Raw genomic sequence first — 13,030 nt, 5'->3', positions numbered from 1 at the left:
GCAGGGAAATCAGTAATTAGGAGGCTTCTCCAGGCAGTTCTGTTTCATGCATTAGCCTGGGAGTCTGCAGTCATGCAGTGATTCCTGCATGGGATACACAAGAAGTATACCCAGAGGCCTCATGGAAGAAAGCACACACCTAGTGATGCAGCTCAGTGTGAGATGATGCAGTTTGCTTTGAGCAGCTCACATCTTTCCTGGTGCTTCTGGGGTAGTTTCTTTGCATATGTACTGTAAGGCTAGCTCTGGAGGGGAGGAGCGGAGGTAAGAGAGCATGAATGTAGCTTGAGGTGAGCGGACTGGTATTTTTCCAAAGTGTATAAGGCAGTTTTGGATTCACTACCTTGTTAGCCCATAAGTACTGCAAAAAAAAAAAAATAGCATAGTATAGGATCAGAGTGAACCAAAAAGCCCAGGCTGCTTCAGGGCTGTGGTTTACCTTGTGGCTTTAGAGACCAGGCTTTTTGGATGTTGAGTGCCAATGAAGAGTAGAAGTGGCATGGACTCAAGTGGAGCAGGATAGGTGTTAGAGGGATAGATATTTGGCATGGAGGACAATGTCAAGCACACACTAACTCATCTTCTACATTAAGAACATGACCAGAGAGGGCCTGCATGCCCAGGGTACTCTGTAGGGTTTAAATGCCTGCCACAGCAGTCTGCAATTGCAACGTTCCCACCCCAAACACTGCAGACAACCATATGTGCTTCTTAGGGCTTGAACACACATGGAGACACATGAATAGGTAGCTCAGCCATCTGGAGGAGCTGGGCACTGGCACTATGTGGTTATTATCATGAGCCTGGGAAGTGACTTGATCAGGAGAGAGCCTGGACCCATGGGTAGGCAGTGGAGATTCTCCTTAGAAATTTGCTAGGCCAACACATCATCTTGCATCTTGGTGAAGCTCCCTGTCTGGCTGATCTTACAGCATACTTGTCATGAGTGTTTGCATCCTGTTGGTGCCTCCACATTCCCACACTTCTGCATTGTACCCTGAGGTTTGATCACTTCAGTACAGCAATGATGGGCTGCAGCTCACAGGGTTTGCTGTAGAGTTTTACAGCAGCTTTGTCTGATGCTAAAACATATCTCTGTCCTTCAGAGATCTCCTTATTTTCCCTGTAATGTAGCTAATCTCTGGAGTCTGCGTGAGTTCTACGTTTCACCTTGGCTATGGAAGAATGGGAAGAAAACAATCAAACAAAAATTTTGCCTCTAATTAAAGAGTAGTAGTGTTTCAGGGGCCCAAATCACAGTTTATTTCAATTTATCTATAGGAAGAGGAGTCAAGTCAATGCACCATGGGATGGCAATCCCAGAGAAAACAAGTTGAAGGTATTTCCACTTTGCTGTTGACAAGTGAGTCACCTGGGCCAGGCGATAGCTGTGCCTTCCGACATGTGCCCAAGAGAGCTGAGCTGAATCAGAGGGGGAAACTGTTGCTTTCTGGTATGCCTCTTGGCCAAGAATGTGGTTTTCTTGGAGAGTGGCTGCATTGATCAGGCCTGCCTGCAGCTACGGCATCAAAACCAAGCTTCCGGATGCACCTCAGTCAAAGCTGGAGTGCTCTCTGAAGAGGTAAGGGTTGAACACAGGTGATGCTCTGAGGTCAAGAAACACCTCCCTGTGGTGTGGAGACAGCTGGGCACACAGTGAGCCAGACCCACTGAGTACCCCAGCCTCAGCTCCTGTGAAGTGCAGGGCACACCTGTGGTGGTATTTGGAGCTGTGCCAGGTGGGGGTGTGGATCTGGGTATCAGCACCACAGTAACTCTGCAGCCCTGCTTCTCCACCCCTGCTGTGGCAGTAGCACTGCAGGGTCCTGCACCTGCAGGCTAACTGCAGCAAGCTGGGCACCCTGCAGCTCCCCAAAACGCTTGGAGACCAGCTCGTTGAGGGCTTCTTTGTTTCTGTTGTGGGTCAGAGCTGCTTCCCTGTGGCCTCTGCATGCAGGTGTCTGAACCTACAGACTCCTGCTCTGTGCAGGCACCATGTGAGCTCCCGCTCAGGCAGCATTTGTGTCCTTTCGCCATGTGCTAGCTTTTGCCCAAGGCCAGTCCTTCCTTCCCTTTCAGCCTGAGCTAAGCTACATAACACCGACACTCCAAAGGAACAGCACTTCTAGCACCGTCTCACCATTGTTTTGCAGTGGCAGCAAATACAATGTAAAATCTCTCCAACTACTGCATGCCGTGTGGTACTGGAAATCATCTTGTTTTGACCAACTAGCTAGAAGGAAAAACTTGTGCTTTTGGTAAGCAGTCTGATTGTCCCCAGCAAAATAAGAGCAATTACCTATTATTTTCACTTCTGTTGTTGATCAGTTATGATAAATGCAGGAGGTCTGTAGGTTTAAGAGATAGAAAAGACCCATTATTGCCTGGGCCATATAATGCAGTTCAGAGGTTTTGCACTGAGCTCACAATCTACTCCATAAGGTTTGTGTTTATTTACCCCAAGACTCTGGGTATTCTAAAAGAAACAGAAACTCTTCCACCTGTACTCAAACTGTACTTTGAGTCTCATCCCTTTTTCTCTTCTCTTCCCTTTCCTTCCCCCTTTTGTTCAAAGGATGAGAAGAATCAGCTGTTGATCACAAATGCTTGGCTGCAGATGGTGAGTAACCTGTCAATAAAGAAAAAAAACCCCTTTCTAATAGCAAACTACTGAATGTGATTTCCTAGATGAAAAGCAAGGTTGCTGTCTTTTAATTTGTCTATAATGTGAGACAACCAGGCATTTTGAGCCCTTTGAAATTTCTCTAGTGCTCCTTTTAGCCTTAAAAAAGAAATGCAGGAAACTACATTAATCCTTTAGGCAGACCTGTTGGCCTTTGGAGGGTGAAAACAACTGTGTTGTTAGGCCGGTGGATGTAGGGATCTAGTAACAAAGAGCCCAAAGTTATGGTCACAGCGTAGCAGAAGGAGAGACTCTTCAAGGGGCTCAAGGCCCTCTCCAAGGCCAGTGACGGGGACTTGAGAAGGAGCCAGACACCCAGTAAGACCCAGGCACCCTGCACTCACGGCTTGTGGGCAAATCCCCACCTCTGTCTGAAACGGGGAGCCAGGCATGCCCCCATGGAGGGCAGGGCACAAAGATCCCCAGCACTTGTCCGTGACCACAGAAGCAATGCAGCCATGCTGGACCATGTGGAGACTGCTCGGGCTGAGTGGTGGGGTGGCCAGGGACTGCAAGGAGCCCTGTGCTGCATTGCTGCTGGCAGTGCCCAGGCATGTCAGTGGGAACATTGCCTTCCCTTGCGCTTTACAAACCTCATGCATAAACGTTCCTCCTCCCTCTTCTGCAGCCTGCTCCAGCTGAGGAGTGACTTGCACCAGTCATGCAGGATAAGCAAAACTGATCTTCACTGAGGGCTTTGGGGAAGGGAGTTTTCTGTCAGGTTTGCTGCTGGCCGCATATAGCAAGAGATAACGGTCTTTTCTTATGGCACGTAAACTGGCTTGTGCTCAGTAAAGATGCAGCTTTGGAGGGAAAGCCTGTGAGAGACTTGAATGATTGAACTAATTCTGCTTTGACTTTAGAAGCCAAACACTATCATCTCATGTTAATGGGTGCAACTGAACAGGCTGTTTCTTCCTCAGCTACCTGCTGGCATTTGCAGCAGAAATGAGTTGTTTTCTGTTGCAAAAACTAACCCAGACCAACCTATAGATTACAGGATTGTTAGGACAGAGCCTGTGGGTGTCCTGTCCCTTGCAGAAGTGTTCTTCAGTTATAGCACTGGTATGTTTCCCTTGCGGCCCTCCCACAGAGCTTTGCTGTAAGTCACAAGGTTCAGCACAAAGGCTGTGCCTGCACCTTTCTTGAATTAACTGTTTGTTTTGGTGTGGAGGAGGGGTGATCAGAAACAACCCCTTGGCATATAAAGTTCACTTGTCTACCTCTCATAGCAAGGTGGTTATTAAACAAATCACCCAAACTTTGTAACAGATTAAATTATTTTCACCAAAGAGGGACTCTCAGACTGTGATCCACATGCCACTGATGATACCCAAGTCATTCAAACCACCTCAGCTGAGAAGCAGCATGCCTTATGGAGGTGCTTGCTGCCAGTGTTTCTGCCAGCCTACCAGAAAAGGTTTGGGATGCCTGGCTTCAGGCCATAAGATGGAGGGGTTAGATGAAATTAAAATACATCTCACAGCATTCAGTTGTCACACTGTGGATTCCTCAGTATGTATAACAACCTTTCTTAATAATTAAAGCCGAGCATTAAACTGTTAACATACTACTGCTATTGTTACTGGCAAAATCCATTCTGTTCCCGTAATATTCAGACAACTTAGAAGAGTTCTACCAGCTCATATAATCTGATGTATGTATTTGCCAACAGTACTGGGTTGATGTTTACTTGTCTTGGGATCAGTATGAATACCCAGGGGTGCAGAACTTGCGATTTCCAGCCGACCAGATTTGGGTACCAGACATTCTTCTGTATAACAGGTAAGCAAGATACACAATGGCTGGTGGGAGCCTAGAACTAGAGCATTAGATGCTGGAAATCAGCCATGCTTCACTGATATTCTGGGGCTTTTGCCATCTGGGGATTTGGCTCTTACTCTTGAAATAATAACAATAAAAGCAAACAAGCGCCAGCTAATAGATTTTTCTAATAGCCAATCTAAATCTTCCTTGCTGTAGTTCTGTAGACGTCTTCTTTACCTTTTCCCAGTGAACGTGGAGAGAAAGCAATCCATATTCTCCTTATAATTACCACAGCTCTCCTGGAAAATTATTGTCATGTCTCTGCCATAGTGTTCTGCCTGAAATAAAGAGATTTTCTTCTCACTTTCCTCATCACTCATATTTTATAAACCTCTCCATCATTCCTCTTCCCCTCTGAACGCTCTCTAATCTGTTTTTCCTCCTCCAGAGCTGAATCCAGCTCTTTAGCCAGCACTTCTGCAGTGTTGAATGGAGTGGAAACTCTCTAGACAGATGTTTCCTTCACACTTTCCAGGAGGAGGGAATTTTGATTTTGCTCTAACATCTTAGTTTTGGACTTATTTTTTGATCTATCACAAACCCCAGATGTTGTACTTCAGCCTTGCTGTCTTACTATATTTTCACTGATCTGTCTTTCTCTGACAGTTTTAAGGGTGATACTTTCTAAACCTCCAGACCAAATTTCATTCTGTTGGTTTCCCCAGTTCACCAAGATCCATTTTCCATTCCAAGCCCTCACTACAAGATATCCAAAGGAGGCCTGGAGTGACCTGGGTTTTTCAAGTGTTCTTCTTTACTTCAGCTTTACTCCTCACAGTCTCTTTATTCCTTTTCAGTCTTTAAAAAGGAGGCATATAGCCTGGTCCATATTACTGTAGTTTGTTTATAAGAACATGATGTGGCAAAGCTTTCTGAAGTTCATATATATCACCTGCCTCCTCTTACTCAGTCAGTAAGAAAATCAGATTGATTTGATGCAGTTGGCCCTTGACAAATCTGTGCCAGCTGTTTTCACCTCATTATCTTTGAAGTTAGGCTGATGTGTCTATAATTTCACCTTTAAAAAAAAAAAAAATCAGAATTCTCTTTGATCTTCCCTAATTCCCTGAGCCCTTCCTTGTTCTCCACGAGCTCTCACAGATAATTGTTAATGCTTCAGAGGTTATTTCGGCCAGTCCCTTCAGTTCTCAAAAGTAAATTTCATCAGCCCTGCCAACTGGAATCTCTCTTATCTACACTTCTTTAACCTGTTCCTCCCCTGTTCTGCCCTGGACTCCTGCCACTGTGCGAGAATTAATTGTGGTGAGCCACAGTTTGTGAAGAGTGGAGCATAGAGGGTGCAGGATACTGCAGCTCTCTGCACCCTGTTGTTTCCTTTCCTTCCACATCAAGTAATGGATCTATCTGGTCCTTCGTCTTTTCCTTGTTTCCTTGCATTTTTAAAAACCTTTCTTGCTTTTAAGACCTTTTATGTCTTTTGATAGTTATCACTCATTCTGCACTTAGCCTTTTCAATTTTATTCCCTTTGTTTTGTGCTGGGGACAATACTGAGGACTGAGGACTTAGACATGAATAAAAAGCAGGTCACAGGAGGGACGGAGGGTCTGAATTTTCCACGTCTGGTTGTGAGACAGGGTGTGTAAGATGGTGTAGTCATGCAACATAGACCTGCACATAGCCATGTCAGGCAAGGCTCTCAGGGGGACCCTCCGTAGTTAGCCTCTTCCCAAGAGACCCTCTGGAGCAAGCCCCCAGGCCTGCTCCCTTGAAGAATTCTTGTCCTTGCCTGGCTCATTACTCCCTTATTTTTCTCTGAGTTACTAGAATCCTAAAGAAATTCTCTTTTCTTGGTCCCTTTCACCTGGTTTCTGCTCTTAGAGTCTCAATGAATCTCCTCCTACAAGTCCCAAATCTAAAACAACTTCTCCCCAGTGCTTTCCTCCATTGCTTGAAGCAAACCCTTGGCCCCTCTACATCCTAAGAAACTGCAGAATTGTTGCCTCAGGCCACCATTACTCCTACAACAGATATCTGGGTAAGAGATAACTTGATTTATGCTGTGAGCTGCCTGATTCTGACAGCAGCCCCAGAAAAGCCTCATCCTCCTGACTGTCCAGTCTTTGGGTACAGCTACTGTGACACTTTTGCTCCTTTCACTTCTGCCTTTGCTCTGAGACATCCAACAGCTCTGCCTCTCACTTATTTGAGCACATTGCAGCATGCAACCAGCATGCCTGGGTACAGGCCAACAGTGTCTATGAGAAGCTGAGATACTGATCGAGGGTGAACTCTTCACCCAGGCATAGGACTTTAATTCAAACATTCTGTGCACTAAATTCAGCCAAAAGATTGCTTTTATGTTGACAGTTACTACATCTTAACTCAAACATCAGCTTGCTTTTTCTTTGTTTTGTTTTGTTTTTTTTATACTGTGTTATAGTGCGGATGAAAGATTTGATGCGACATTTCACACGAACGTGCTGGTGAATTACTCTGGATCCTGCCAATATATTCCTCCAGGTAGGGCACAGAGAGCATTTGTTTGCTTTAAGTCAATGTGTAGCTTTGAATAACTACGAGCAGTTTTCCTTCATGAATGAAACCAAGGTGTTTAGAAGCAGTCTGTGGAAATTTTGCAAGCTGTGTAATTATGGGGCAAACCCACTGAAATAATTTAGGTCCATTATTAGTGGTGTATTTCCACTTCACAAATCAATAAATCACTCTCCTGAGCAGTTTGCTTAGAACATTCAGAGGCCCAGCTGAGGTGTTGTCTAAAGCAAGGTTGTGTGCACCCTCACATCACATTTCATGTGCAATCCAGTTAGGTCTTTCTTGAGAGTGGAGAGGTGTGTGACCACAGGAGGTCCCGAGAGCAGCACTCCCTCTGCAGTGAAGTCCTCCCTGCCAGGCTGAGGCTACAACTCCAGGTCAAAAGACAAACTGAGACTGGTCTCAGCCAGACAGACCCGAGTCTCAGCCTGCTTTCCATCTGTATTGCCGATTCAGTGCCTGTAGGGCCCAGCAGCCAGGACTTACCAGCAAATACACAGGCTATTCCCACTGTCACTCACTGTGGTGGACAAAAAATTCCCAAACTTTGTGTCATAGCTGCTGGCAGACTGACCCCAAGCATGTCCACAGGGCCCATCAGGGAACAAGTGGGTGTTCCCTGATGGCTGGTCCTCTGTTGATCCCTACCCCTGAGACCCCTTAAAGCATTCCTGTGCTTTCACTGGGACAGACCCATGGGTAAGGTTGCTCTCCAGGGGGCAACATGAGACTGGAATAAAATTGGCATGTACCAGAGCAGAGCCTTCTCCATCCCTCCAGGTTGGGAGGTGATGCAGAGAGTGCCTATATGGGCAGATCTGGTGTCCTGCTCATCTCTTGGTGAGCTACAAACTCCACAGTGAAGAGTTGGTTACTTAAGAACCCAAGCAAAGAGTAAAAAGAGAAAAAGTAATAACAGAAATTTGTTGTGTAAAGCACAGGAAATCCTTTGTTACAGGGATTTAACTGCTGCCAAACTACTTTGCAAAATTTTAGAAGGAAAAAATTTATAATCAGCATACTGACTGGCAACAAGGGCTCACAGAAGCAGCTAGATTAATCAAGACACTGGAAAACATGGAAGAGTGGAAAAGACGGTGTTTCCAAAGCTTCATGAAAGTTTTATTTCCCATGACTCTGAAAGCAGGCTGTACTCACTGCTGCTTTCCATTAGAGAAACAAGATAGGTGAAGGAGTAGAGAGAAAGGACAAGAAGGGGACAGCTGTCTGCTGTTAAGGAAAGGAACAAAGTCAAGATTCAGGAGAAACTGGGAGAAAAGCCTCCATGTAGCCCATCCAAAAATGGCCATGATGGTGGGAGTCAGACCTCCCAGAACATAAAAGGACAAATGAAGGTGGGACAGCCACCCCAGAGCAGCAGTGTTTGTGCAGGGACATGGTCTTGCACATACGGTTATGCCACAATGCTCTCAGCCTTTGCAACAGCAGGCAAAGACAATAATCAAGGATTGCTGTTTGGGGGATTTTATCTTCAAAAGGCATGGCTCACACTTACTGCAAAACATCAAACTCCGCTCAGTTAGATGACTCAGAGCTGGGATTCACATTGTCTGGTGTTTTAGGGAGCACACAGAAACAATTACTGCAAATAGGTAGACTAAGTGCAGCGCTGGAGATAATTTTCCAATGAAGCAGAAGCTGCCTCTCTTTCACACAGTGCCGCTGAGCTGGCCAGCACGTAGTGAACTGGTGAGGTAAGGTGAAGGCTGCAAAGCCACAGGCCCACAGGGGTGAGGGTTTGCAGGGATGACCTCTGTGCTTTGTCACCAGCTGCCAGTGATGGAGGCTGCCCAGATCATCTTCCCCACTCTCCAAGCCCTCTATGCTGCCAGGCAGCTCGGGAAGTCCACAGCCACAGCTGTGGCCCCAAGAAGAAAGTTTGGAGCATCCATTATTTTTTTTTCTTCTCTCAGCTGAATAACAAAAAAAAGAAATAATTAGATTGCAACAATATACAAGTATTAATCTCCTAAACTGCTTAAAATGTCACATGAAATAATGATAGTGGACTAGACACATCCAGAGTAAAATTCAGGGCCCAGGTTAGCATACAGAAGGTAAAGGCCAGCACCGAGCAATTTTAGCATAACAATGTATTTTCAAGGTATTGTGTGTCTAATGCAGGGCCTGACAAGGAACTCCTTTCAAAGAGCTTGTCACAGTACTTCCAGCCACAGTGCGTAGATATCTATGTACTCTCTGCTCCTGTCAGGCCCTGCAGCACTGCCTGTGATCTGCCAGGGCCAGCCAGCACTAAGAGACAGGCTGGGCTGCTCCTGGGCGGCCGGAGTGTCCTGGGCAACCTACCTCAAGGATGCAGTGAAAGAGAGAGGGATCTTCACTGGTGCACCAGGAAGGGAGGTTATTCCACTCATGACATCATCTTCCACCTGTGCTACTTGTTTGGTTACCCCATGACTACATCACACAGACTTTTGGAGGAGAAGGTTGCTCACAATCGATCGGACAGATCGGGTAGAGATGAATTGCACCCTGCACACGTTTGATTCTGACTGATTTCTACCCACAGGCATTTTGAAGAGCACATGTTACATTGATGTCCGCTGGTTCCCCTTTGATGTGCAGAAGTGTGATTTGAAGTTTGGCTCCTGGACTCACAGTGGCTGGTTGATTGACCTGCAGATGCTCGAGGCTGATATTTCCAACTACATCTCAAATGGAGAATGGGATTTAGTGGGTAAATCGGCTGGCCTAAAAACATTCAGTAGTCTAATTTTCAAAGGCAAACCCCAAATACATAGAAATGATCAATCCCAGTGGGACATGAAATATAGATATTAAAAGGTGCTATGTAAGAGGCAGCAAAAAAAAAAAAAAGAAAAAAATCACAGATCAGAGACAGCCTTTCAGCCGCATTCATTGAACTGTGTCTGAAAACACTGTGTTCTGAAGCAATTGCCTGCAACCGAGTGCGTAAATGAAATCTACTGGTCCTGATGCACCTGAGCAGTTTGTCAGTACTAAACTTGGATGTGTCTCATGTAGATGCATGGAACACTACTGTCACATCTACTCCAACACATCAGCCAAAAATTGATTGGTGTAAAAAACACTATTTCAGCAAAACTGGAATGAGCTTTTACAGAGATGAATCTCTCTCACCCAGAAAACCATCAAAGTGTCTACCAGTTCATAATAACTGCAAATAACTGCAGTTCCGTATGTCTCTCTTCCCTTCTGTGCTTTGGAAGATACCTGTATTTTTAAAAGAGGAATCTATGCCCAGAACTACTTATTTGGAGTGAGCTCCTAGTGAGTTATTTTGAACCCATTTATGTAGGTGTAAGTCAGAAGCAGTGCTATGGAAATTGATAGAGCCTAGAAGACCCTAAGGAGAGCTTGCAGAAGGGACATTTCATCTTCTAGTCTGGATATGTAGACAAGAAATAACTGTCACTGACTAACTGCGTGCAGTAGTTTTAGCATTCAGGGCATCTGAGAAATAATACAATAAGAAACATAATTGATAGTCAGTTTCATGAGAAGCTGAAGGACTCTAGAGAAGTCCTCCTAAAATCCATCAATTTCAGAGCACTCCTGACTTTCCAGTGCTCCTTTATAGTGGTTATTTCTGTCCAATAACTTTGAATATCTGATTAAGAGACTGGCCTGTGGTTTATCTGCCTTCAACCCTGACCAGGAGTGGTCAAAACAGGCCCTTATCTAGCTCATACAGCAAAAGTATTAAGTAACACCTCAGGCAAGCCATGGCCGTATCCTTTATGGAGACTTTGCCATGCTCCTGCCAAAACGTACACATTGTCACATCTTCTCTTATATGCGCAGGCACTAAAAAGAGGCGAGTTATGGTGGCATGAAAGATACGAAGTGCCGAGTTTTTCCAGCTCCCCTGGCATTTCCTCTGCTGCTGCAGTCCCTGCCCCGCAGCGCCTCAGGCAGTCTACTGCAGCTGAGTCACCATGGCCAGCCCTGCAGTACAGCCATATTGGACAACTATCAGATATGACAGATTTTAAGCTTAACTTGACACCTCTTTTGAAAATTAAGCCGTATCCTGTTTGTTTTTCCTGACAAAACAAAGCAAATGTGTATAAGAGAATGATAGAAAAATAAGAACCTGTGGCACTTGTCACAAAGAAAATCTGCTGCATGGGCTAGTGAACATGACATCAGCTGTTTGTCACCATTCCCTGCATGCAGGAAGGCAGAATGCACATTTTACTGAGTTAATCTTTGGCCACTGCTTGCAAATCTTTCCTTGTTGAGGCTGGCATGCTCAGAACAGTTTTGATCTGGCCCAGATGAGCTTTCTTGGCTAAGCCAGGTTCTGATGACTCAGCAGGCATGAAAATAAACTCTAGAAAACACAGAAGGTGGACTAAGAACAGCAGACTTCTTGCACTGTTGCCTCAGACATTGCTGAAGACACTGACACACTAAGAGTTACCTTGGCTCATTTAACCCTGTATTTCAGCTTTCAAACAACATTGAACTGAGGTATGTTGTCCTTTGTCCCCTTTAATCTATTAATCCATGTGTGCATCATTGGCCACAAGTGTTAGAAAATGTCTTTTGCCTCATAACTGGTTTGGGGGTGTCTTTTCTCCGTTATCAATTGCCACAGGACACTTCAAAGCACTCTTCGATGCACAAAGTGTGGCAGAGGTGCCACACATTGGCTCATAAACCATCAGTTCCTGGCCCATTCCAAGGGGTTAGCTGATAGTCCTGCACCTCTCCCCATTGCTCTGATCTCCCTCTCTGTAGGTGTTCCAGGAAAGAGGAATGAGCTGTACTATGAATGCTGTAAAGAACCATACCCAGACGTGACGTACACCATCACTATGCGCCGACGCACCCTCTACTATGGCTTGAACCTACTCATTCCCTGTGTTCTCATATCCGGCTTGGCACTGCTTGTTTTCCTTTTGCCAGCTGATTCAGGGGAGAAGATTTCTTTAGGTAAGTGCTGAAGAATTAATTTCTTTCTTAAGCACTTCCTATAAAACAGAAAATAAATACCTCATGCTGCTTGATGAATAAAGATTTCCCTGGAGGAGCAATAGAAGCACTTGTTTGGTTGCAGAAACCAGGGTAACAGCTTTCTGTATGGCATTCACACATCCTGTGCTAAACACTTCTAAAATCTTTTGGATTTTACCCTGCGATGAGGCAGAACTTGTCGCTGGCACAGGCAGCAGTGATAGTACTCTGTTGTCCCTGTTGTTCTGTTCTTTAGTACATGTCAATGCATTTCACAGCTGATTAACTCTGTTTTTCAGATAGGACATACTAAGACACAGAGAGTGAAGGGTTGTGAGAAGCAGCAGCTGGGCATTGGATTTTCACCTTCCAAGTTCAGCTCTCAAAACACCAAGCCATGAGTCCCCCATGAATGCAAAGCAGTGACAGCCAAGGAAGACTAAATGAGATTTACTGTTGTGTGTGTTGGTAAAGGCAGGAGGGGTGCTTCCAAGAGAAGACAGAGGAAAGCTGGAAATACACAAGACTGGCCTGGGCAAGACCTTAAGAGTTAATTGTTTACAATTCCTATCAGGACAGAGACCTTTATGTCATATGAAGTGCCCTCAGTGTTAGTAGAACATCAGGGATCTGAGCAGCCTGTCTCACAAGAAGTAAAACACAGGCTATGGGGGATACAATTGCTGTCTATGAAAGATAGGCTAGAGGCAAGAAAAAGAATTATTTAGAGCTGAAGTACAATGTTGACACAAAAATAGGAGATAATATTTATGCATTGACCTTGTGGTTTCTCAGCATCAGGGCAGTTAGGTTTAGCAGCAGTCTTTCCAGACAGAACAAACAAAGAGCTACTTTTAAAACAGGCTGCAGCTCTTTGGAGGGTGTTATATAATATGCAATAGCCAAAAACTAGACTAATGTCTGTGCAAGTCTCTCCTAGCCCTTAATAACCATCTGGGCTTTGTTTGCACTATGTTTTGGGAAAGCAACGTAGTTTACTGGTTCTGCAAGCTTCATTT

General features: G+C 45.0%; 1 protein-coding gene across 1 annotated transcript in view; it reads left to right on the top strand.

The window, feature by feature from the left end:
- Positions 1-13,030, top strand: part of LOC103923234 (neuronal acetylcholine receptor subunit alpha-7-like) — a 65,154-nt gene that overhangs the window by 31,881 nt on the left and 20,243 nt on the right. The window contains exons 3-7 of the mRNA XM_009331518.1: positions 2,576-2,620; positions 4,359-4,468; positions 6,913-6,992; positions 9,577-9,744; positions 11,796-11,990. Coding sequence (XP_009329793.1) covers positions 2,576-2,620; positions 4,359-4,468; positions 6,913-6,992; positions 9,577-9,744; positions 11,796-11,990 — 598 coding nt within the window. The remainder of the gene's footprint in view (positions 1-2,575; positions 2,621-4,358; positions 4,469-6,912; positions 6,993-9,576; positions 9,745-11,795; positions 11,991-13,030) is intronic.

Source organism: Pygoscelis adeliae, unplaced genomic scaffold (genome assembly GCF_000699105.1).
Source record: "Pygoscelis adeliae isolate BGI_AS28 unplaced genomic scaffold, ASM69910v1 Scaffold289, whole genome shotgun sequence".
Classification (NCBI taxonomy): Eukaryota; Metazoa; Chordata; class Aves; order Sphenisciformes; family Spheniscidae; genus Pygoscelis; species Pygoscelis adeliae.
The sequence above is the reverse complement of the archived record's forward strand: the minus strand, read 5'-3'. Positions and strand labels throughout refer to the sequence as shown.